At 30.5% G+C, this 21919-nt stretch overlaps 2 protein-coding genes across 16 annotated transcripts in view; one reads left to right on the top strand and one right to left on the bottom strand.

Annotated features, from left to right (window-relative positions):
* LOC108908893 (PIH1 domain-containing protein 1) overlaps positions 1-14366 on the bottom strand; it is an 83792-nt gene extending 69426 nt beyond the window's left edge. Inside the window, exons 1-2 of one of the 2 annotated variants that reach the window (XM_023454864.1) lie at positions 14138-14366; positions 13821-13883 (exon numbers count right to left, since the gene is read on the bottom strand). The gene's annotated coding sequence lies outside the window, so the exon portion shown is untranslated. Of the gene's footprint in view, positions 1-13820 lie in introns of both variants that reach the window. The other variant, XM_018713071.2, reaches the window with a different exon arrangement.
* Positions 8280-21919, top strand: part of LOC108908886 (multidrug resistance-associated protein 1) — a 48015-nt gene continuing 34375 nt past the window's right edge. For 3 of the 14 annotated variants that reach the window (XM_018713058.2, XM_018713060.2, XM_018713048.2), the window contains exons 1-2: positions 14424-14847; positions 15028-15330. In XM_018713058.2, the coding sequence (XP_018568574.1) occupies positions 14803-14847; positions 15028-15330 (348 nt within the window). In that variant the 5' untranslated portion in view covers positions 14424-14802. Of the gene's footprint in view, positions 8410-13531; positions 13599-14421; positions 14848-15027; positions 15331-21919 lie in introns of those variants that run through there. The other 11 variants (XM_018713055.2, XM_018713056.2, XM_018713062.2 and 8 more) reach the window with 9 other exon arrangements.

Genomic DNA, 21919 nt, shown 5'->3' with positions numbered 1-21919 from the left:
TATTAGTGATGGGAGATTTCGAGTGAAAAATCGAGTGGTACTCGATTATTGAGATCACTCGAGATATCTCGAGATGTTTACTACCACCACTCGAGTGATTATTAGCCTACGGTTGCACCCCAAAATGTTAGTGCATACTGCAAATAGTCACTGATTGCGTAACCTTTTTTTTTAGAATAAAACGAAAAAGTGGTTAGGTTTTGAAGTGCGTGAGCTTTTTTTTAGCTACGCTTATAAGTAATATATGACTAATACAAACATATTTGTGCGCCGCTGGGATGAAAACGACCAATATCTCGTATCTCGAGTGATCACTCGATTATTAGAAGTACTCGATTACCGATAACTCGATTATCAAAATTAGTCGATTATGCCCATCACTAAGTGCAATGGTTCTAGGCTGGCCATGAGATCGCAACTGACGCAGCCCAAATTTTTGCTGTGCGTGTGCGTGCGTGCGTGCGTGCGTGCGTGTGTGTGTGTGTGTGTGTGTAAAACTATTATGTAATAATTTTACGGAATACACACTTACCCTATATAACAAACTGCTCCTTAAAATAGGATTTTTTTAGAATGATGCAGGTACTGTTTGTAGGTACTTGCACAAAACTCTATCCTCGAAAGCAAAAACACGAACTTTAACTCCATTTTCATTACTTCCACCACAATGACAAAGCAGGTGGAAAGTCCAGCGCTTTTTGTCGCTTAACAGTTATTAGAATGCACTACAAATACTACAATATCAACTCAAGATAATCTCTAACCTCGAATTTATACGAACTTTTTAGATTACCGGAATAAAGCGAAGTTTTAGAATAAGCACATTTTACACACAATAACTACATATCGAATTATTTAAAATCGCGTTTTGCAACATAATTACTCTTGTAACACCTGCCGAAATAATTAAATTAAACTAACAACAATGCGCGCGTCGGCTTCTGTTATTTAAAATTATAACCAAGAAAATGCCAAGAGTAGTGACGCCAGGAAACAAAGGAGCATCGCATGTGACGCTTTGACCTTGTCTTTTTATTTCCACATTATCCTTTCGATGCCACGGATTCTGTAGAGCTAATAAGAGATCATTTTTTTAGCCAAACAAATAATAATACATTGATGGAATATATGGTATTAAATTGATGAATAAAAGAACATGGCTTTTGTAATACTTGATAATGTTCCTTAAGGACGGGATTTTGTACAAAAAATATCGCCCAGCGTGAGTCACGAAACGGGACCCCGGCAGGTGCTGTTCTAGCGGCCAACGCTTCAAGTCTAATAATTCCGCTGCACCGGATATTCGTCCGATTTTTCAGGAACGGCTCCAATTTGTGTACATACAATCTTATAAGGAAAGAGAGTAAATATTTTATTAATCAGTAATAGATTATCGAGGACAATAATATTTTTTTATTGAGTAGGCAATAATTTTTAGTTAATAAGCTTAAACAATCTTATAATTACTATTCCTTCATTATAAAAACAGAAATACGGTTTTTAAAATTACATGTAGTTTCTTCTTCAAAAGTGACGTTAAAACACGTATAACATGGAATAGTCAACAGTCTAATGTTTATATTTTCACATTAACAATCCGATAATGTAAATTAACTGCTATTTTCAGTAAAAAAAATATATACCTAACCTGAAATATTTTTTTACTTTGACGAGTCGTTTTAACTTAAAAACACTGCTTAATTACTAAAATATATAGAATCTTGCTACTAATTGCGTTTGGAGAATAATATGTATAGGCATAAAATATATATATAATATTACTGTATGTATTTAGTCCATTGAAATGAAGGCTGAACCTCCATTTTTTCCTCTGTCGATCAAACCTGGGCGCAAATATGTTTTCGACCCTCAGGAATCCGAATCCGCAAACATTTTTGACCTAGGTGATCAGGCAAGGGGTCAAAAGGTCAAAAAACCCGTAAAAAATAAGGTTTTTCGCAAATATCTCGTAAACTACGGCAAGTAGCAAAAAAATAATTGCACCATCGTGTTCCCAGGGAAATTACGATTATAAACAATTAAAAAATTTATTTAAGAAAAATTTTTGTTTTTAAAAAACAGATTACCAAGACAATAAAATGGCAAAAAAAATGTTTCAAAAATATTAAACTTGTCCATTTGTTTATAACAAATTTATAAACAAATAACGTTAAAAAGTTTTTAGCTAAGCTAATAAACGCAATATATTAATAGAAAAACAACTAAAATCAAACATTTGGTAAAAAAAAAATTTATAACATTTCCCGGATTTTTCATTTTTTGTTAACTTTAAAAAATCATTATAAACAAATGAAAAAACTTTTATAAACTTTTACAACGGAATCTTGTTTATTATGTATATAAAAAGACCTCCCAGAAAGAAAAAAAATTTTAGATACATTATTTAAAGTTTTACAACAAGTTTTATGAAAGATTAGGACCACGAAAAATTAGTTCATTAACAATTGAATAACTTTAACATAAGTCAAGTTAAAAATTATTTTCCAACTGGGCTGTGTTCCTTCAAGTGTCTAGATGACACTATAATTTATTTAGATTTTTAAATTAATATTGAATACTATAAAAAAATTATTTTGTGTTGCACACTTTGCTTGGCGGCGACGCGACGACGCGGAAACCGCCGCCGCCGCGCGGAGCTATATTTTCAACGTCAAATTAAAATTATAAATAATGGAGCTACAATTCCTGACTTATTTTGCTGAAATTTTCTCCTCTTTCAGGATCTTTTTTGAAATTTCAGCTATCTTCAATATTTTTTTAGTTATAGTTAAAAAACGGAGACTCCCTTTTTTCTCTTCGTTTTTTGTTTATAACAATTGCTATTTTTAATTGCGGATAAATTAAAAAATACTTCTTTCTCTGAATTTAATTCCGAATCCAATGTACTAACAACCATATTTTTAGGATTACAATAACTATTTTTCGCAGAAAACTCACTTCTCGACTAGACTAGTGGTTTCCTTCTTATCGGTAAGTAGCTACTGATTTGTAGATTGAAACAGAAATCTACCTGAGCCAGACCAATTTTTAAGCTGTAAATTTATTTTGAAACTACCAAGGCTACAACATAAATAACGATTTTATGTGGGACACCCTGTACGTAAAATTTAATCTTTATTCTTAATAAAGAAAAATTAGTACATATTATTGGTTTTTTATGCGTTATATTTTCGTACTACTTAAGCTTTACAAAATCTTATTACTTAGGTACCTACCTACTTTTAAAATATTACCCATATTTATATATCAAAGATAATATCAGACCATTATGGGTCCCATATTCTGTAAATAGTGTTTTCCGCAAAGACAAATAATTTCAAACATTTAATAACTGAATAATCTAAAGCTTATCAAATAATAGGAATGTTATGTCATGCCACCTGAGTATTTTCAAAGACGCCGGCCGCAGTAAAACGAATAAACAGGTGCAAAAAACGATCAAACCATTAAGGTTTTAGGTACTGAAATCTACGAAAATACTATCTTTTTTATATATAATTCCACATGTAAATATTCTTATAACATTTACTTGCTTAGTCCTACATATAAAATTGTTTACTTTTTATAAGTACGTGAAAATAATTGTTAAAATGTGGGGTTAGGATAATAGCAAACGCATGTTTTGCAAACGCTTTTTTTTAGTTATTATTTTATTTGGGTAAATTTAAACGGTAACCATGAATAAACAAAACATCAAGGATTTTATTTTTGTGCTTACCCCTACTTTTGTTCTACACGTTTTACTTTTAAAGATTTCAGTACCTAAAAACGCCAGAAATTTCACTATTTCTCGGCCAATACAATTTACAATAAACCAACTCTGTGTTTTCGCTTTCATTTTCAAGGGTAGCGACACCTGTGACAGAGTACACAAACTAATTTTATTTAGAAATTCTTGTAGAAGATAGAAACCGCTAAAATTCTGGTTTAAATATATAATATAATATAATATAACATGGAGTCGTGTGTAAAATGTTGTCATCTTACTTGAGGACACAAATTATAGAATTGTTAATAAATATTAATCTGAAAATTAAATACAAATGATCCTAAGTGTCCGTTCTAGTGAGTGAAGTAGTTTGGTTATTGTGCCTGACCTAGTTCCGTCGTAAATCCAATATATTGGCAGACTAACAGTATGGTTAAAATTGAGGTACTTTGGCATTTATTTAAATTATTCTTCTGTTCTCATGAGCATTGAAATTTATTTCACTCACTAGCGGGAACCATTGCGAATACATTGATATATAATAATATTCAATTATGTTAGTTTCTTCGACGATTTGTGTCCTCATCTGAAGCTCTGTTACATGGTAAAAATATACATACTAAATCGCCCCCTTAAACGAAAATTTAACTGAACTGTCAAAATTTCCTTCGAATGGTAGGTATTATATTTATTTTATTATTAGCTCTTTACTTTTACCTTTTTTCAAATGTAGGTATGCAAAAAATACCTATTCTTGATGATATTGTGGAAAACAAAACCACGAATTCTGCTCTAATTTGACCAATATAATTTTAATTTTTTCGCTATAACGATAAAATTTTAAATCTTTAATAATAATCGAGATATACCTCAGCATGAAATCGAATTGCGTATAACTAATGGATAATAATGAGGTTAATTTATATCAAGTATAGACTAAACAAAGCAAACAATAATTTATTAATTCAGGATCTGTTCCCCATGCGCACGCTAAATATACAGGGTGTAACAAAAATAAGGTTACAAATTTCTCCACCATATAAAACACTTAAAATTAGTAGGGGGACGTTTCGCTTTTACTTAAAAACTTCCTCAGGACTGAAAACAAACAAAAAATGTATTGGTGTGATATTGTTAGAAATTATATTAATAGATACCTATAAGATTTTAGTAAAATGCAGGAATTTGGATTTGTTTTATTATATACTAACTATAATATTAACAAGTTAATTGTTAATTTTCAAAGACAAACTTTAAAAATAGAAATTAAAATTACAATTTATATCAAATATTGTTTCAGAATTAAAGTAGGTAAGTACATAATATAATATGTATAGACATGTACATGAAAATATTATTTGTGACTGAAAAAAGACAAAATAATTCTTATTGTTTTTTTTGAACCTATTAAATCCATACAAATAAAAAGATTGATGAAATTTCAGCACAACAATATAATTACAATATGAAGAAAGACAATGACAAAATTTACTTGTAGATTATGCTAAAAATAAAAAACCGGTTCTAAGATTCTTAAAAGACACTAAACTTTGTACGCAGCAATCTGATAACATTCATATAAGTAAAATTACATGTAAAACTGACTATATGTGTCTAACATTAACATTGTTAATGATAATTACAATAAAACAAAAAAAATTGGATCGGAATCGGACAAAGGCATTATTACTAATTATGAATAAGTCTGAATATAAAATAAAAAATGAACGTTCTTGAAGAACATTATTTTTATCGACAATTAATTGTTTTGATCCGATACAGATATCGGACAAAAATTTAATAACTTAGTTAATAAGTTAAAGGATCAAGGTTATATTGATGTCGAGGGGCGATCCGCTGATGTAATCTTCGTACGTTTGCCCTGGAATCTTTATGTAATCTACGTAATCTTATCTGTAATATATGTAATCTATCTGTAATCTACGTAATCTTATCTGTAATCTTCGCTATAATCTATGTAATCAGCTAATGAATTTCGTCGATGTAGTCGTTGTACAACGCCCCCCCCCCCTTACCTCATTTTCCAAAGAATGCCACAGAAACCTCGACAGAAACCTATATGGTGCGATTGGTGTGTTCCGAAGGGCAATCCGCCAAGGAAAAAACAGACGAAGATTACAAAATTTCTGAAATCTCTTGTAATGTATCTGCAGATTTCAATATCAATTCAAAAAATATTACAAATTTCATATAAATAATCAAGATTACAACACATTTCAGGAGATTTCAGAGTTATTTTAGTAGATTTCAATGATTACTTAAGATTTCAATAGGATTATTAGAAATTAAAAGAATATTTCAAAATTTCTTAATAAGGTTTCAAGGAATACGGGAAGATTACAATAAGTTTTGAATGTCCATTTGAACAAAAATAATTGAATTAACTTCAAATGTCATTAATTTCATTCATTAACAGTAGTACTTTGATTAAGAATTTCCAGTATCAGGCATTTTTTGGGCAAAAATTGTAACATTCTGATTAAGTTTTTTGTTCGAATGAACGTTAAAAACATTTTGTCATGACAAAAATGATAATGCTATTTTGAAAGTAGGTAAGTATTTTCCCAAAAACTAATAAATAAAAAATATATTAAGCTTTTATTAATACTTGCATTTAATACTTTACTTGTATACAGTGTGTTTAAAAAAGACGCGGCAATATTTAAGGGAGTGATTGCTCAGGTCAGTTTATAAAAAAAGTCCTATAAACATAGGTCCGCAAACGCTTCGTTACCGATCTACAGAATGTGAAATTTCATTAAAAAACAGTAAAAATTAAATTTCTCTAAAACGCAGCCCCTTATTATTACCTACTACAAACAACAGTATGTACCACATTTCAAAAATCAATCAAATTTGATAATTTGAATTTCTTTGTTCAATAATTTAAATTTCTCAATTAAAACAACATTGGGTTTAGGTGCGCAATAAAATGTTTTTTATTTTTTTACTCAATAACGGTGTGACGTACGGTGCGTATAATCTGAGGAAAGCTTTCTTCTTCATAATTGAACAAGGAATTAAAAAATTATATTTTTAGAAAAACCAGCGGGGTCCTATTTTTTTCATTAAAAATAGCTAGTCACTGGTAAGACTAAAAAATCGTTTTGTATTGCAAAGTACGCGTCTGCCATAGCTATTGACAGGCCTAAAATTTCATTATAATATCAAGAGGTTTTGGAGAAATTTAATTTTTACTGTTTTTTTAATGAAATTTCAACATTCTGTAGATCGGTAACGAAGCGTTTGCGGACGTATGTTTATAGGAACTTTTTTTTATAAAATGATCTGGGCAATCGCCCCCTTAAATATTGCCGCGTCTTTTTTAAATACACTGTATACAGGTAAAGTATTAAATACAAGTGTTAATAAAAGCTTAAAATATTTCTTATTATTTATTTTTTGGGAAAATGTTTATTTTATGTTACTTCTATTTTTTTATTTTTATTAGTTTATTGGATTATTATATTTTTATCTTTCAATAAAAATATATACTTACCTACTTTCAAAATGGCGTTATCATTTTTGTCATGACAAAAAGTTTTTAACGTTCATTCGAACAAAAACTTAATCAGAATGTTACAATTTTTGCGTAAAAATGATACTGGAAATTCTTAATCAAAGCACTACTGTTAATGAATGAAATGAATGACAGTTGAAGTTAATTCAATTATTTTTGTTCAAATGGACATTCAAAACTTATTGTAATCTTCCCGTATTCCTTGAAATATTATTAAGAAATTTTGAAATCTTCTTTTAATTTCGAATAATCCTATTGAAATCTTAAATAATCATTGAAATCTACTAAAATAACTCTGAAATCTCCTGAAATGTTTTGTAATCGGTTGAAAGATATTGTAATCTTGATTATTTATTTGAAATTTGTAATTTTTTTTAATCGATATTGAAATCTGCAGATACATTACAAGAGATTTCAGAAATTTTGTAATCTTCGTACGTTTTTTCCTTAGCGGATCGCCCCTCGATTGATGTACAACAAACAGTGTAAGAATTCAAACACTTAAAATAATTTCAAAACCTAGAATTTATAGTTTAATTAAAATTCATATATAAAACGATTTTAAGTCATTTCTACCATATATTCCATCGCCTTACTATCAAATTTCAATATATAAGATAATTTTCTGAACAATATTTAATGTTTTCAGTCCTGATATTTTTAAATAAAAAACCAACTAAATTTTAAAAATCCATTTTTAAAAAAATCATCCTATATCGACTAATGCAAATTGAACGATAAATACCTACACATAACTTCACGATTTTTAAATATTTTAAATTTTTGCTCAACGCATACGTTTTTCTAAGGACAAAGGCCGGTGTTTATTAAGGCACACAAATACTTGCGGCAGATGATAATAACATTTACAGCATTGTTTAGAATAATATAAACATCGGCATATCAAAGTCTGATTTGGATTTTTTCTTGTTTAGATTTACCGTATACCGTTATGACAGACATGCTGCTGGTCGAACATCTTTTCATTTAAACGTAAACGCGTGTTTAACAAGGTTGTGTAATTCACAATCATCGCAGAGATGTAACAAAATTACAAAATCTTTTTCATAATTACACAATTTTTAAATGTGTGTTGCAGAGTGCGGTGATTTGAAACGTTTTATATGTTGTCCATATTGTAAGTAAAACAGTGATATCAATTAACTATGTCATTAAAATGCGTTATTATTCACAATCAGTCGCTATCTTTTCCGAGCATTTTATTGTACATACATATATAAGTATGTAAACATTAATCTCTGAAAGATTCTACAAGGACTATTTCTCTAAAGCGCAATGAATCGTTCTCATTATTTTCTGGCAAAAATAATTACATTTCATACTCGGTTTTAATCTGTCTTGTAATATTTATATTTTAAGTGAAACGCCGGGTATAAATAATATTTATAGAGCAGGTGTTTGTTGCTATCATTCTTAATTCGACTCTCCTGTTTTTACATGTTTTCTAAAGTGTATTTTATTTTACCGGCGATCTGGTTCACTTTATCATTTTCTTGTTAGATTTGTCACATTCTTGATTTCAAAAAAATTCAAACGATTTTTCCCATCCTCAATTTAATGTCAAGGTTGCAAAATAAAAAAAGGAATACAAATTATAGAATTTAACGTAGAAAATGATAGTCCAGTCGTGTATTGCTACTCTTATATTCTAGACAAACATAAATAAATATATTTGTATTAACTGTTTCAGTTTATTTAAATTACGAGAATTATTTCTACTTAACCTTAACCTATTTTCTAGTAACTGAATTGATAGCACGATATGATTATTATTAATAATTTTGATAACCAGTGCATCTGATATCTAATGAGTGGCAGGTAAACTGTAATCTTCCTAATTTGTAAAATAATCTATTCAATAAAATTAATGTACCCACTTATCTACATGTAACGATGTAATAACGACCTAATATCTAATGAAATTATATAATTTTTTAGTACATAGTTCGCGTGTAAATCTTATCAAAAATTATACAGGGATGGCCAGAAGTACGGAATAAAATTCATACCTTTTGAATGAGTTACTTTTTTTTAAAAAGCCGAAACACGTTAACTGATTTTGATTTTTTCCCATCTTTCGGTTATATAATAATTTTTTCTTCAACCACCTAACCCCCAGTTACCCCTACTTTTTTTTTCAAATGGAAACAAGGCATGAGGGGGCTCGTTGAAAAGCTTATAGAAAACTGAATCCAGCCATACCAAATAAACAAGTTTTATTTTTTCAATAGCAAGGTTTTTAGGGTTGTATAAAACACCTGCTTAACAAGTGAAATAAAATTTAATTATCTTCAGTGTTATCCTTCACGAATTTGCACAGAATAAAATAAAGAATTTGAAACTGTACCTATCGCTGCTAACGCAAAAAAGATATATTTTTTATGTTGCGTTTTTTTTTGGCACCTCTTACTTGCCAGACTTTCTGGTTAATTTTTCGCTTTAGTTGTAAATAGGAGTTCGAAGCGTTACTATTGTGTCAAAATCAATTTATTTACTGAATTGCAATGGTATTGTCGGAAAGGCAACGCATCGAAATCTTGATATTGCTTGGATGTGGAGACAAAATAAGAAGTCAGGCTGAAGTGCGCGATTTATTTAATGCGAAATATCCCGAAAACCAAATCTCGCAAGGGACAGTTAGTAAAATATTTCACAAGTTTGAGGAACACGGTACAGTACAGACGTTGCCCAAAACTGGACGGGCACGTGCTTTGAATGAAGAAAAGAAATTAGACATTGCATTAGAACTTGTTGAAAATCCTCATACTTCAACTGTTTCATTGGCCCGCAATCACGATGCTTCTCGAATGTTTCTGAAACAAGAGAAATACCACCCCTATAAGGTATATCTTGTCCAAGAGCTTTTGAAAGACAATTATGATAGGCGATTACAATTTTGTGAGGAAATGATGAGACGGTGTGACGAGAATAATGGTTTTCAACGAGACGTACTTTTTTCGGATCAAGCTACGTTTTATTTAAATGGAGTGGTTAACAGGCACAACTATCGCTTTTGGTCCCAGGAAAATCCACACTGGACATGCGAATCGCATACGCAGCATCCACAGAAAGTTTAATGTATGGGCAGGTATCATCAACAACAGAATCTTGGGCCCATTCTTTTTTGAAGAAAATCTTACTGCCGTACGCTACCTGGATTTCCTAACATTTGACCTGATACCTGCTCTATTTGGTTCCAACAAGATGGCGCTCCCCCACATTTTGGTATTGTGTTCGAAGATACTTAGATGAAATGTTTCCAAATCGCGGGATTGGTAGACGGGATACAGTTGAATGGCCGCCAAGATCCCCCGACTTAACACCCCTGGATTATTTTCTTTGGGGATATTTGAAAGAAAGAGTCTACCAGAACAGACCGGATAATATTGAGAATTTAAAGAACAAGCGGAGATGCATAATTTACCAGCTGAAGTCATTCAGAATGCTGTGGACAGCTTTTACTATCGTCTTGGAGAATGCCAAAGAGTGAATGGAAGGCATTTTCAGCATTTGCGACATTGAGTTTATTTTTGTAAATTATCTAGTTGTTTCAATTTCTAAATGAAAAAAAACTTGCTATTGAAAAAATAAAACTTGTTTATTTGGTATGGCTGGATTCAGTTTTCTATAAGCTTTTCAACGAGCCCCCTTATGCCTTATGTTTCCATTTGAAAAAAAAAGTAGGGGTAGCTGGGGGTTAGAGGGTTGAAGAAAAATGAATTATTATATAACCGAAAGATGGGAAAAAATTCAAAATCAGTTAACGTGTTTCGGCGTTTTAAAAAAAATTAACTCATTCAAAAGATATGAATTTTATTCCGTACATCTGGCCATCCCTGTACATCCATTTCAATGACTTTAATAGCGTATTTTTATTAACCAGATTATAATTTGCTCCGCATCATTTAATATCTCATTCACTGGAAAGTAAAAAGTAATTTGTTTTGGAAGAATAATTAATTATATGGGTGGGTCTATAGAAGAATAGATTTCTAATAGACCAAACGGTTATAGCAATGATTTAAAAATATATACATATATTTCAAGGTTCATGTAGTATTTCGAATTTAAAAAAATCTATATTTAGGTTACATGGTACACTACTGTCTGCTGTAAAAGAATTTAACACATTACGTTGTATATCAAAACTGATAAATGAAATGTAATAGTTTCTTTGGTAATATAATGTTGCACAACTTTTTGCAATGTCCAAACGTTCAATTTTCAGCATTCAGTATGCATAAAACCTATATATTACGCTTATCAAGTTTGACACTATCAAACATTTATGTACAAGGTGGATCTAAGTAACTATGACAAAGTGATTTAAATAAAATTAAAACTTATTATTTCTATTATCCCAATACCTTCCTATTGGTAACAAAAATTTTATTTAAATTTAAATACTTCTGCCCTTTTTTTTAGTAACAATTATTTCTATGGTTAAAAAGGAAAGTGAATCCCAGTAATATCGAAATTATATGAGTTCCGTAAACAGAATATCGTATACAAATTTATTGATCTTCCGCATTTGCGTTATAAAGAATTACTTTATTGGAACAACAGAAAAATACACTACATCACAAATCAATAACATTTAGTTCAATTATAGTCCAATCGCTCTTTACTCCAGTCGAATTAGAGTTTGAAAAAATTATTAGTAGACTTTTGATTGCGCTTTAGGACGGGGAAAGGTATGTAGAATAATAATACCAAAAAAGTATCTCGAAAGAAGTGAATCTAAGTTGGTAAATTGCAAAAATAAGTGGCAAATTTAGGTGTTCTTTCACTTTTTTTACTGCCCGCGAATACCTAGACGACCTATCGGAAAATTTGTCGTTTTACGTTGTAGGTAATTAAATTACCTACAATTTAAGATACCTAAAATCATATTAAATAAAAAGTTGAACGCGGATATTATTAGTTTTCGAAAATTACGCAATTTGCAAAAAGCGTTGGATGTTGATATAAATATTACGATCTCTTTTCGGGGGAACAATTTATTAACCTTGTTATATAAATAATTAAACATGTAAATCGATAGAACGCGGTTATAAGAAAAATCAATAGATATTAAACTAGGCTTTTATATTGCGCTATTTTTCTGTAAAAGAACACCATATAGTTTGCTATTAGCGTAGCGGATTTTTAACCTTTGTACCGTCCTTTAAACTCTATAGTTTGCCAATAAAGAATCCGGATTCAGTCATCTTCATCGAGTCAAACATTAACTTGCTCATTCACCTTGACAAATTCGTTATGTAAGACGAAAGGTCAAACGTAGAAATGTTGAATGCTTGGAGCAAAGAGGCGCGCGAAGATCATTTTGAATATTATTAATTTGTCCGAACAAATCACCTTTGATTGTTATAAAAATACCGAAAAACCACTTTAACCAATCTCGAAAAACGGGTTTTGGTTTTTTATTAACACGTGGAATTGCATAATATTAAATATAACTTAACAACCGTGTTTATAATTGAAATTATTTTTTAATCAATGGGTTTAATAAATATGTATGTATGCATACCTATAGGCTGTGTTTCTGATTGGATGTATAAATAGGTATTAATAATGGTTTAAATAATTGTTACTATAATTTTGTGAATCTGTCAAGTGGCTAACTCTGTGTAACTCCTAACAAAAGAAAACTCAAGCTCGCCATTTGGTTTGGGTCGCAAAAAATACTAAAAAGATCTTATAAATAACAATTGTCAATTATCAGCTTAGTATGGAAAACAATGTGTTTTCTTTTTGTATGTTGGTTAAATGATTTTGTTTGGTAAGATTTTAATTTTTTATCTTTAAAAATTATGAATCTTGTTATCTGAAAAATGAAACTCAATAGGAAAAATTGGTACCTACTTCAACTTTTTTATTTAAAATTGGATTCCGAACCGGATATTTAATTTCTTCGCGTCCCCCTGTATATTATTTAATGGAAAATGATATGTCGTGGTATCTACGGGCTGATAACAGTGACATACTTTGATTTATGTACCTATACAAGTTTTTAGAATTATGTAGATGTACCTATTAATCGTTACAAATTCCAAAATAAATAGGGAGATTAGGTATTTAAAAAATACTTATACCTAGTCTAGTCACATCCTTGGTAAACAGATGCACACCTTTCACAGTTTAACCTTGAACTGTAAAGGCAAAAAACAAAAATCCAGTTAGATTTCGATATGTAAACTAAAACTGACGGCTTTAATTAATTCAGTCGTTAAAATGTATGAACATTGTGCTAGGTTTTTGGTCATACAAATATAAACCAAACTCTGATTGACCCATCTTGTGTAGGTATGTGTTTTTAAACAAACTATATTTATTGAATAAGAATTTGAGAATGTTTACGTCTTGGGTTGTTATCTTGGGCACTTGCTCACATAAAATTGGAACCAAAATTGTTATTTGTCATTTAACTTGTGTTACAATTCTACTCATAAGATTAGTTGTTCTAAATTTTATTATACTACCTATGTAACAATAATCTTTTGCTAATAACTATACCTATCTACTTACCTATTAGTAGCACAGTTTATTATTTAATTCATATTCATATCCATTGGAAATATTGGAATTGTTCTGTAAAACAAATAACCTAACTAAATTAACTAATCAATCTGTCAAATGTCAAAACACAAATACGAAAATAAACAACTTTAGGAAATTTTCTCCAGGTACTCGACCAATACTATTAGTATTATTCACTTGTCCTTGTTACTCTTATGGCTTTAAAGAGAGACACTACCAAGTCTAGACTAGATCACTACGAGTTAATTTTCTTAAATCCCTACTGAAACGTAATAATGTTAGAAGGAAAAGGTAGATTAGTTTACCAGTTTTTATCACTGCGCACAAAACTCCCGTAGATTTAAAATGTCTATTGACTGCTTCAAAAGGACTCATTTTTGACATTTGACTGTTTGACGCTCGCGTTTTTTGAGTCCATGCTCATCATATGCAATGTTAAATTGTTAAATGAAATGATAGACATGAAAAACGCATTTTGGATCAGAATTTCAGAGTAAAACATATGTTTTAAGTTTTATGAACTATTGCTTATTCCACATGTCCACATACATACATAAGTTCACTGTTTGTGACAACTGACAAGTAGATTTGCGATTTGCGTCATCAGATAAGGAGTACGCTAGCAGTACGCCGGCGCGTATTCTCAATTAACCAGTTTCCATTAGTTTGTCCGTCAGTTCAGTTGTCAATAGCCGTTGGTTTTGGTTAGAAAGGTACCTTTCCAAGGTGTAGTGGTCGGTCGGTGTTAATTCAATCCATAATATTTTATTTTCGGTACCTAGAACTAAAATAAGTTGATTGACTATAGAAAATTTATCGGTTTATTTGCTACATAAATGAGAAAAGTATATAACCGGAGGATAATCACAAGTTTTTATTTATACTTTTTTAAAACAAATATACAAGGTCTTGATTAAAAATATCTTCTCATTTTTTAGCAAAGAATTAAGCTGTTGCCTAAACTCGCAAAATGGCGAATTCTACATTAGATAATTTCTGTGGCGGCGAATTTTGGGTAAGACTCTTTTTATTAATACAGTTTTTTATATAATTAAACCTTCAGCCTGTCTTTAAATTGGCGATTGATTTATTTACTAGTTATTTGTGGATGCTATGTCTGTATTGATGTGTATATATTTTTAAAAAGTTATATTGATCTTTATAAAATTATTTAAATGAAGTTTTTATTTTGCAGAATCTTAATTTAACATGGAATACTAATGATCCGGATTTTACAAAATGTTTTGAGAAAACTGTGCTAGTGTGGATTCCCTGTTTCTTTTTGTGGACGTTTTCTAGTTTAGAAGTGTACTACTTAATTAAAAGTAAAAGAAGAAATATACCGTGGAACTGGTTAAATATATCCAAACTTGTTGTTACCGGGATTCTTTCCATCTTATGTTTATCGGATTTAGTGAATGCTTTTAAATCAGCTGACAGTGATAATGTAGTTTACAGTGTGGATATATATTCACCGCTTATTAAGCTGTTCACATTTGTAAGTATTTAATATTTTTTGATTATATAATGTGCAAAACTATTGATACTATGTATCTCCATTTAATAACTAGGCATTAAAAAAAAATAGATTCATGAATTTATCAAAATCATGTAAACAAGTCTCTTTTTAACTTATGATTTATCTCTAAATGGGTATTTAAATTTTAACTGAAGTACCTAATAAAAAATGTATATGTGAGTCATATCATAAGTTTCCAGCGGCATTCTTTTTTATTGAATTGAGATTTGATAGTGTTACATAGTATTACATATACCTAATATCTAAGTACCCATCTAGATAAAATCGAAAAGCTTATCTATGCATTATTTACTGCTGGGTTTATCTATATTGCAACTCGGAAACTTCCAAAAGTGAGATGTATCTCTTAAAAACTTGAAATGAAATTTGTTTTAGAATATTTCCAATATCACATATCCAATATGTACTTTCCAAGAATGGAATGCCAAGTCATTTAATTGACATAAACTTGACATACATTCTGTTATTCGTTGCAATAATTTTTTTATGTAAGCTCTTTAAAATTAGTTTGCGTATCTACATCACCATTAACTTATTTTTTAAAGTTATTTAAATTAAATCATATCTGATATCTTTGAAATTAAAATAAAGTCTTTTTTGAGAGACCTTTCACTTCAACATTTTAAAATTAAATTATTTCTGATAATAAATGACAGACCAACACCGCAGAAAATATATAAAGTGGTACATTACCCAAAAAATATAAATGTCGAAGATTTATTTTGCTTAGAAATTTAAGAAATATAATAATTTTTGTGGAGACATTTGGAGTCAACTTCATAATAGTTTTTTTAATATTTAGGAAATAAAGTTGCTCACCTACCAAACCCTGTACCATTGTAATTGTTGAAAAAGCATATATATATGTAGTGTCATCGAAAGTGTCGTCCATTTAAAAAAATTGCCCTTGATGTTTATATCGAAAAATATGTTAACACTCGGAATTCAAAGTTCGCCACTGAATATAATAACAAAAAATGTGCAAAGACTTCTGGAGAGATGTTCGGACACATTTACCCAATTCTATATAATACTGACATTAAAATGTTCAATGATAATTATCAAAATTATATTAGTCATGTGCCTTGCATACCTATATCCTCATAAGGGATTCTATAACGTTATCCTTAACATTATCTCCTTAAGATAAGGAAATCGTGTAGAAACACGATATTTCTGACTGTACAGGGATAGAGATAAGTAAATACTGTTGATATATTTTGAATTGTTCCAAATTGCACAATTGTTACACAATATTTATTCAAAAATAATATAAATCAAGTCACTCAATTGTAGCATCTTATTAATTCAACTCTTGAGATCTGATTTCTTTTCAAGATATATGACTCCATTAGATTCTTCCACATTATCAATTTTTAAATTATAGAGGTTGTATAATCAAAAACGATATATAAAAAAATTATACAACTTTAAGTGTCTAAATGTTATATCGGTGGTCCCGAGGTAATGGGCCAAAATTCATGGGTAGATTCCCGAAGCAAAAATATTGCGATTTAGGCGAACCTACCTTAGTCCAAAAGTTAATAGTTATAGAGATACAGGGTGTTAAATATAAAATGTTATTTTAGTTTATTTCCATTTATTTCTTAATAAATGCAAATATTTACACAAAATTTTGGGGATTAGAGTTCTTTGAGTAGAGGAATTGAAATTTGTTCACATTTTGGTAATAGTTCATAGAGGGCGCCAGCTGCCGTAGATTGAAGGTGTTGGAAACGGCATAACTTTTTTGTACTTTAAGGTATCTCATCTTTGGTATCAAATTCTTATTTTCCAACTTTTTTTACACAGAAAAGGTAAACTTTATGAAAATATCTGTCTCGCACCGTTTCCGAGATATTTGGCTTTGAAACTTCCAATGCTAATAGTTGAAATAAGTAAAATAATTTAGAAATGTCAAAAACAAGGGTTTATTTGGAATCAGAAATTGTAATGAGCAGTAAAATAGTAAACATTAGTAAAAAATATGCCTTTTTGACAATAATTGCTCAAATTGCTATTAAAAGATTGTCTTCTTCTTCATCCTTAATGCGAAATGACTTTGTAGCATTTAAAACCTGCTACTAAAGTTCTTCTCAAGTGTTTATAAACCATAAACAACTGATTTCATGTAACTCCAAAAACGAAAACCTCGGCATTCTATCTTACATTTATGTATACGAGTATACAATTAATTTGTAAGCTAACAATAAGATGTAATTTTAATTAAATACGAATAATACTTAATAGAAATTAGCATACAAATGACAGCAATAAGACAAGTGGAAGACGTCAATTATTTGATTTTCGTCCAAATCCTACTTAAGAAACTTTACCGCTAAATTAATAATACCTGTAGGTACTTAATTGTAATTTAATGCAACAGCATTGGAAGTTTCAAAGCCAAATATCTCAAAAACGGTGCGAGACAGCCACTTTCATAAAGTTCACCTTTTTTGAGTAAAAAAAGTTGGAAAATAGGAATTTGATACCAAAGATGAGATACCTTAAAGTACAAAAAAGTTATGTCGTTTTTAACACATTCAATCTACTGCAGCTAGCGCCCTCTATGAACTTTAACCAAAATGTGAACAGATTTCAATTCCTCTACTCAAAGAACTCCAATCCCCAAAATTTTGTGAGGATATTTGCATTTGTTAAGGAATAAATTAAAAAAAACTGAAATAATATTTTACTTTTAACACCCTGTATCTCTTTAACTATCAACTTTTGGACTAAGGTAAGTCGGCTAAATCGCAATATTTTTACTTGGGGAATCTACCCATGAATTTTGGCCCATTACCTAGGGACCACCCTGTATACTTAAATATTTTAATTCTGTTTGTTTACACTTTTTCACTTGAAATGAAGACGGAAAAAAAACAATTTTTGTATCTTTTCTTTCGTTTTTTATCTTCATCTTATAAGCCAAAGCAAAACTTGAAATTTTTGAAAGAAAACTAAATTCAGTTCATTGCTCGGATCAGTCCGCACCATCCGAATTAATTAACATTTGCCTTTTTAACCTACTCTGTACGTAAGACTTATTTTATTCCTAGATGTAATACATTCATAATAATTCTTATAATTATATATCCTACTATCCTAGAATGCATGTAGTATTCACGTAGTATTTCTATTTACCTGATCAAGTGGTCAGGGACGGTTCTAGTATCTAGTACAGGTAAATTCATGCCATTTATATTATCTTTATACGATCTCGTGATCTTTACTGCTTACTTTTACTATGATACAAAGAACTGCTTTTTAAATTTAATTTTTCACGTTCTTACGTCACATTTACCAAGAAATTTATACAGATAGACAACTAGTCAAATTTAGGAATGAAAATACCAGATGGCGACCCTTCAATAAAATCTCTTGTGTAAATAAATTAACAGTGGCTTTATAAGCGATGTTGGTATTGAAACATTTTAATTGGTATCGCCATTAAACGGCGTGTGCCAGCATTGTACATATTTTATATACTTTTTTACCATATTGTAAACCCTGTAAACAATCTTCCCCCCATTTTTATGACTGTGGAAACTAATATGTTATTGTACATAATATTTAGCATCTATAGTGATAAATTCAGCTTGCCGAAACTAAGTCGCGAAATGGTCATTTCTAGCTTATTTTCCTGGCCTGTGTAGGGACTGCAATGACTGCATACTACGCCGGTTCTGCTTGTTGGAATTGAGTTTCCAGCTTTTTTTTTGCGCCCACTTATAATAACGGTCTGCTTTTACCGAGATACCCAGCAAACTCGTTTTGATGTTCCACTTACACACGAGTGAGTTAATTCAATATTATTTGTATCCTTTATTTATACTAACTCATGTCTTATATACTGTTATTCACTTTGTAATCACAAACCGTATGAATTTTGGGGTTTGCTAATCTTGCGTCAATATTTATCAGCTGAGCAAAATCTGTATTGACATCGTATCAGTGGCGTAGGTAGACTCTCTCTGTCTCAGTCGGGGAGAACTTTTACGGCTAATCCGCATACTGAAGTTTATATTTCATGAAAAAATATTTTGATATCGATTAGCGATATACTTAATAACCCTTAAAGTTTATTTTAGAGATAAATTTATACGTAGGTAATTTTCATATAATGTTCAGTCGAATCGGTAACGTCTCTGCTATCTCTTTCAGTGGGTGTGAGAAAAAAATAAGGATGGTTGATAAAAATATTTATAAGCGCGTTTCCTGAATTTCTAACGATGATTGTTAATATCGAGCAGCATTCAAAATTATTATTTGTATTATACATGCCGGTTGTCTCGATTTATAGATGTAAAGGCCTTATTTATAAACATTCAAAAATCGTATTAGAAAGTGTTCTACTCGAAATCTAATATCTAACACTTGAGTTCGCAAACCTAGAAAAATCTAGACAGCGTCGGTTACATTATTCCAGGCTGCATAGCCGCACTACCCTACCCAACCATACCACACATAAACATGACACTACCCCCGGGGTTTACACAGACGAGCCGGCGAAGCAAGAAGAGCGCCAGAAGAAAGGGCCCTAGCCGGCGGGGCCCAGCCAGGACAAAAGGAGGTCCCACAAAGCGCCTACACCGGCCGCATTTGCGGTCGGGGTAGACGACGGATGGGGCCCAACTACGAAGGCTGTCCAGGCCTACACGAGATGAGGCAGGATAAAGAGGGATAATCCCCCTCGATCCCAAATCATTGAGGCCAATTTCTAGCCATAGAATAATGGCGCGGTTACATTATTAGCCGTATTACAAGTTCGGAAAGTCATCAGTAACTAGTATTTTAAAATTCACCAACTTTTTAAGTGTCAAAGGGTAGACTTTTCATTTAAATCACATTGGCTGAAAGTCCCTGACCCCTGCAAATCCTCCATTTTTGTTGGGATCTCGCCATATTGCACATTTTATGGCCTTTTTACACAGTCAAAGGAATTGATGGATTTTATGACCTTCAATTAATTGTTAAGTAATACACAAAATTATCTTCGAATAGGACTGGTTTTGATTTAAATATAAATCATGCTAACCGTGTTTGTGACAAAAATCACTAATAGTCCAATTAATTAAGCCTTTAAATCGAAATTTTGGTCAACTTGCCTGAATTTTTGATATGAGTTAGTTTGAGGTTTATTATAACAATAGGTGACAGTAATTTTTTGTTCAACCCCCGGCCAAGGGTGAAAAAAGATAAAACAAAGGAGTTTTTCAGGATAACTCAAAAGGGGTAAGGGCTAGAAAAAAAAGTTCCTTATAAAAGTTGTAAAGCATACAATTCTACATAAAAATGGCATTTTGACTTTTTCTTGTACTATTAAAATTAACAGAGTTAGGGAGGCTAGAAGTTAAGGGAAGATTTCAGAAATTTAAAAAAATCATAACGCAGAAAAACGAATGAATTTTGTATTTTTTTTTAATCTACTCTAAAAAAATGTAAAGAGACACGTATTTTTTTTATCGGCGGAAAAACATGTTTACGGGGTGAAATACACCCTCAAAGTTCGCCCCCAAAACAGTTTTTTCAAAATTTCTGGGGTTCTAATCAATATTTTGAAATGAAATAAAATGGAAATTACTTATAATAAAAAAACAAATACTTCGCAAGTGATTCCGTGTTTAGGGGTTGCTACCCTTATTTTTTATTTCAGTAAAAACTATATTTTTTATTTATAAAAAAATCATATTTACTCAAAAAGAATTAAAAATATGATTTATGTAAACAAATTGACAAAATTAAATTGACCCGTTTCGAGGTTTTCGTTAAAATCTCTGTTTAGGGGGGTGAACAACAAATTTGAAATTGTTATAACTTTCTTATTAAAAATAATATATATATATTTCTCTGAAAAGAAAGGTTACATTTTCTAGAGTAGATCGAAAAAAAAATTACAAAATTCATTCATTTTTCTGCGTGTTATGATTTTTTTAAATTTCTGGAATCTTCTCTTAACTTCTAGCCTCCCTAACTCTGTTAACTTTAATAATACGAGAAAAAGTCAGTCATTTTTTCTACTTTTTAAACCGAAAATTTATCATATTTTGCATAAAAAGGTACTCTTGTTAGATTTTAATAGCATGAGCCGTTTTCTAGTAAAATTCATTTAAATAATTAATTAGTTGCTCAAAAATTCCTACTGCAAAATAAATTTTTATTTATTTTTATTTAATTTTCCTTTTCTACTATTATTATCATCGTTATTGTAGTTGTTATGTAACTGTTACTAAATCTTTACCTGAACTAGTAGCCCCATAATAATTTAGTTTATCCTATGTTCATTACAGTATCTAAATTCAAATTTCTTTGATTGGAATATTGAGTAGGTAATCTAAACAGTAATTGACATACAGGGTAGCCCATCGAAAACGTACCGCAAGGCATTACAGGGTAGTAATGAACTTTTCGGCAAAATCCAAAAACAGGTAAAGTTTGCTTCTGAGGGGGACAGCTTTTGGCGCAAAAAGCATAGCAAAATCTTCAACCCCCTAAGTGGGGGTGCCATCCCCCAAATTTTTTAAAATCGATTCTTACTTTTTGAAAA

This window comes from Anoplophora glabripennis, unplaced genomic scaffold (genome assembly GCF_000390285.2).
Source record: "Anoplophora glabripennis isolate ALB-LARVAE unplaced genomic scaffold, Agla_2.0 scaffold428, whole genome shotgun sequence".
In the NCBI taxonomy this organism is placed as follows: domain Eukaryota; kingdom Metazoa; phylum Arthropoda; class Insecta; order Coleoptera; family Cerambycidae; genus Anoplophora; species Anoplophora glabripennis.
This window is presented reverse-complemented; position numbering and strand designations above follow the sequence as displayed.